The following is a 5,007-nucleotide window of genomic DNA, read 5'->3' as shown; positions in this document are numbered from 1 at the left end:
GGTGTGTGTGTGTGTGTGTGTGTGTGTGTGTGTGTGTGTGTGTGTGTGTGTGTGTGTGTGTGTGTGTGTGTGAGTGTGTGTGTGTGTGTGTGTGTGTGTGTGTGTGTGTGTGTGTATTGTATACAGTATATATTGTGTAAGCTACTGATGTTGAAATGAAGGTTTAGCGGAACGCTGGTGTTGTTGTGTTTCTCGTCGGTCTGATTTGAGCGGCGCACTGCTGGAGACGCGCGTCCGGATGAATTTATTTCGGCTTTTTAAATGAAATATTAACCTTTATTAATGTGATCAGTGTTATTAAAGTCATTAATTTAATCATATGTGAATGTGCTGAGGATGGAGAGCGATATACTTGACGTCCTGGATCAGGTCGGGTAAGCAGCAGCTGGTTTAAAGAGCATATAATGTGTGATTGTGAGATGTGTATAACACATATGACACACACACACACACAGAGACAGACACACTCTCTCACACACACACACACACTCTCTCTCTCTCTCTCTCTCTCTCTCTCTCTCTCTCTCTCTCTCTCTCTCTCTCTCTCTCTCTCTCTCTCTCTCTCTCTCTCTCTCTCTCTCTCTCTCTCTCTCTCTCTCTCTCTCTCTCTCTCTCTCTCTCTCTCTCTCTCTCTCTCTCTCTCTCTCTCTCTCTCTCTCTCTCTCTCTCTCTCTCTCTCTCTCTCTCTCTCTCTCTCTCTCTCTCTCTCTCTCTCTCTCTCTCTCTCTCTCTCTCTCTCTCTCTCTCTCTCTCTCTCTCTCTCTCTCTCTCTCTCTCTCTCTCTCTCTCTCTCTCTCTCTCTCTCTCTCTCTCTCTCTCTCTCTCTCTCTCTCTCTCTCTCTCTCTCTCTCTCTCTCTCTCTCTCTCTCTCTCTCTCTCTCTCTCTCTCTCTCTCTCTCTCTCTCTCTCTCTCTCTCTCTCTCTCTCTCTCTCTCTCTCTCTCTCTCTCTCTCTCTCTCTCTCTCTCTCTCTCTCTCTCTCTCTCTCTCTCTCTCTCTCTCTCTCTCTCTCTCTCTCTCTCTCTCTCTCTCTCTCTCTCTCTCTCTCTCTCTCTCTCTCTCTCTCTCTCTCTCTCTCTCTCTCTCTCTCTCTCTCTCTCTCTCTCTCTCTCTCTCTCTCTCTCTCTCTCTCTCTCTCTCTCTCTCTCTCTCTCTCTCTCTCTCTCTCTCTCTCTCTCTCTCTCTCTCTCTCTCTCTCTCTCTCTCTCTCTCTCTCTCTCTCTCTCTCTCTCTCTCTCTCTCTCTCTCTCTCTCTCTCTCTCTCTCTCTCTCTCTCTCTCTCTCTCTCTCTCTCTCTCTCTCTCTCTCTCTCTCTCTCTCTCTCTCTCTCTCTCTCTCTCTCTCTCTCTCTCTCTCTCTCTCTCTCTCTCTCTCTCTCTCTCTCTCTCTCTCTCTCTCTCTCTCTCTCTCTCTCTCTCTCTCTCTCTCTCTCTCTCTCTCTCTCTCTCTCTCTCTCTCTCTCTCTCTCTCTCTCTCTCTCTCTCTCTCTCTCTCTCTCTCTCTCTCTCTCTCTCTCTCTCTCTCTCTCTCTCTCTCTCTCTCTCTCTCTCTCTCTCTCTCTCTCTCTCTCTCTCTCTCTCTCTCTCTCTCTCTCTCTCTCTCTCTCTCTCTCTCTCTCTCTCTCTCTCTCTCTCTCTCTCTCTCTCTCTCTCTCTCTCTCTCTCTCTCTCTCTCTCTCTCTCTCTCTCTCTCTCTCTCTCTCTCTCTCTCTCTCTCTCTCTCTCTCTCTCTCTCTCTCTCTCTCTCTCTCTCTCTCTCTCTCTCTCTCTCTCTCTCTCTCTCTCTCTCTCTCTCTCTCTCTCTCTCTCTCTCTCTCTCTCTCTCTCTCTCTCTCTCTCTCTCTCTCTCTCTCTCTCTCTCTCTCTCTCTCTCTCTCTCTCTCTCTCTCTCTCTCTCTCTCTCTCTCTCTCTCTCTCTCTCTCTCTCTCTCTCTCTCTCTCTCTCTCTCTCTCTCTCTCTCTCTCTCTCTCTCTCTCTCTCTCTCTCTCTCTCTCTCTCTCTCTCTCTCTCTCTCTCTCTCTCTCTCTCTCTCTCTCTCTCTCTCTCTCTCTCTCTCTCTCTCTCTCTCTCTCTCTCTCTCTCTCTCTCTCTCTCTCTCTCTCTCTCTCTCTCTCTCTCTCTCTCTCTCTCTCTCTCTCTCTCTCTCTCACACACACACACACACACACACACACACTCAGAACAGATTTTCAACCAGAGCAGAAAGTCTTGTGTGTGTGTGTGAAGTGATGACAGTAAATGCTGAGGGCAGAAATCCTCAGTAAGAGCAGATATCTGTCGAAAACTTGATTTCACTTTGAATGAAGTTGCATTTTTTGGGAGCAGAGATATTGTTTCATTTTTATGCATTTATTTATTTTGTAAAATTGTAGAAAGTAATTGTTGTTGGTAAGTTGTATTTTAAAGCTTCAAAATGTTGCGAATACTAGACATTTACGTTTAGAAGCCATGTTGATATATTCTGTTTCATTTATTCTGATGTTTCTACACGTCTTCAAGTGTTGGCTTCAGAAAGCCTGTCTGTAATGATGAATCCTGCTGCTGATATGAGCACGTGAGGTGTTGGAGTGTGTGTGACGTCACCTCCGGTCTGAATCTGTGCTGCTGCTCAGGTATGACGGGCCGCTGGCGGAGGAGGCGTGTCTGCGGGCGGCGTGTGGGCGGGGCTTCAGCTCATCTGAATATGTCAGTCTGGTGAGGTGGCTCTCATCCAGACTCACGCGCATCACTGATGAACACACACAGGAGCCGCTCATCACAGGTGACACACACACACACACAGGAGCCGCTCATCACAGGTGACACACACACACACACAGGAGCCGCTCATCACAGGTGACACACACACACACACAGGAGCCGCTCATCACAGGTGACACACACACACACACAGGAGCCGCTCATCACAGGTGACACACACACACACACAGGAGCCGCTCATCACAGGTGACACACACACACACACAGGAGCCGCTCATCACAGGTGACACACACACACACACAGGAGCCGCTCATCACAGGTGACACACACACACACACAGGAGCCGCTCATCACAGGTGACACACACACACACACAGGAGCCGCTCATCACAGGTGACACACACACACACACAGGAGCCGCTCATCACAGGTGACACACACACACACACAGGAGCCGCTCATCACAGGTGACACACACACACACACAGGAGCCGCTCATCACAGGTGACACACACACACACACAGGAGCCGCTCATCACAGGTGACACACACACACACACAGGAGCCGCTCATCACAGGTGACACACACACACACACAGGAGCCGCTCATCACAGGTGACACACACACACACACAGGAGCCGCTCATCACAGGTGACACACACACACACACAGGAGCCGCTCATCACAGGTGACACACACACACACACAGGAGCCGCTCATCACAGGTGACACACACACACACACAGGAGCCGCTCATCACAGGTGACACACACACACACACAGGAGCCGCTCATCACAGGTGACACACACACACACACAGGAGCCGCTCATCACAGGTGACACACACACACACACAGGAGCCGCTCATCACAGGTGACACACACACACACACAGGAGCCGCTCATCACAGGTGACACACACACACACACAGGAGCCGCTCATCACAGGTGACACACACACACACACAGGAGCCGCTCATCACAGGTGACACACACACACACACAGGAGCCGCTCATCACAGGTGACACACACACACACACAGGAGCCGCTCATCACAGGTGACACACACACACACACAGGAGCCGCTCATCACAGGTGACACACACACACACACAGGAGCCGCTCATCACAGGTGACACACACACACACACACAGGAGCCGCTCATCACAGGTGACACACACACACACACACACACACTCTCACACACACTCTCTCTCACACAGACACACACACACTGAATTAAAATGTCTTTGTTTGAACGTGTGTGTGTGCTGGCAGAAGATCCTGACAGATGTGTGCTGGACACTGGCAGACTGCTGAAGGACTTGTGCTGTCCGTATGAAGGACTGGCGTCACGATTAGCAGTCGGAGACGTGAAGGACAGCGAGGAGCATCTGAAGATCCTCTGTGAGTGGTTTGCATGTTCATGTTTGTGGTGGCTGTTCATCTGTGTTGACCAAGAGTCTCTTCGTTCAGTGTTCTTGGCGTCGGAGCTTCAAGCTGCGGAGATCGTGGCCAGGAAACCGGCGACTGATGCGGACACAGAGGAGTTGGACACGTCTCTCCAGGATCTCAGAGTTATTTGTGAAACGCTGGAGCTGCCAGATCCAGCCGGACGAGACACCAGAGACGCGTTTACTGCTGTTGAGCAGCAGGTGCGTCATCCACTGCGTGTGTTTCAGTAGATTTCCTGACAGCCGTTGATTGCTTGGGCACAGAAACACATTTTTTGTTTACGTTTCATTGCATTTAATTTCATTGACATCTCCAAAACTGCTTCAGCTGGAGAAAAAAACCCAGCTTTTTTTTTGCCGCTGGTTTGATCAAATATGTTTGGTTGCTGAAGTTTCAGTGCATCACGTTTTCACTGAAGGGAAAAGAGAAGCGTGAACAATCTGTGTTTGTGTTTGAACGAGGGTTGGAATGACATCGAGGAGAGTACATGATGACAAAACCATGATTTAGATTAATTAACCCTTTAATATAAAGACACAAATACAGTATTTCACAGAAGTGAGCACACCCCTCACATTTTTGTAAATATTTTATATCTTGTGACAACACTGAAGAAATGACACTTTGCTACAATGTAAAGTAGTGTGTGTACAGCTTGTATAACAGTGTAAATTTGCTGTCCCCTCAAAATAACTCAACACACAGCCATTAAAGGGGTCATATGATGCTTTTTTAAAGATCATTATTTGGTGTAACAGAATATGTTGACATGCTTTAATGTTCAAAAAACACATAATTTTTCAAATACTGTACATTATTGTAGGTCCTCTAGGCCCCGCCTCTCTCAAAC

General features: G+C 48.6%; 1 protein-coding gene across 2 annotated transcripts in view; it reads left to right on the top strand.

The window, feature by feature from the left end:
* Window positions 1-172: 172 nt before the first annotated feature.
* The window catches only part of LOC107568575 (protein FAM98B-like), a 13,661-nt gene continuing 8,826 nt past the window's right edge, over window positions 173-5,007 (top strand). Inside the window, exons 1-4 of one of the 2 annotated variants that reach the window (XM_016254542.1) lie at window positions 173-374; window positions 2,612-2,760; window positions 3,984-4,109; window positions 4,179-4,357. In XM_016254542.1, the coding sequence (XP_016110028.1) occupies window positions 337-374; window positions 2,612-2,760; window positions 3,984-4,109; window positions 4,179-4,357 (492 nt within the window). In that variant the 5' untranslated portion in view covers window positions 173-336. Of the gene's footprint in view, window positions 375-2,611; window positions 2,761-3,980; window positions 4,110-4,178; window positions 4,358-5,007 lie in introns of both variants that reach the window. The other variant, XM_016254541.1, reaches the window with a different exon arrangement.

The sequence above is a fragment of the Sinocyclocheilus grahami genome, unplaced genomic scaffold, assembly GCF_001515645.1.
Source record: "Sinocyclocheilus grahami isolate Dianchi unplaced genomic scaffold, SAMN03320097.WGS_v1.1 scaffold1258.1, whole genome shotgun sequence".
Classification (NCBI taxonomy): Eukaryota; Metazoa; Chordata; class Actinopteri; order Cypriniformes; family Cyprinidae; genus Sinocyclocheilus; species Sinocyclocheilus grahami.
This window is presented reverse-complemented; position numbering and strand designations above follow the sequence as displayed.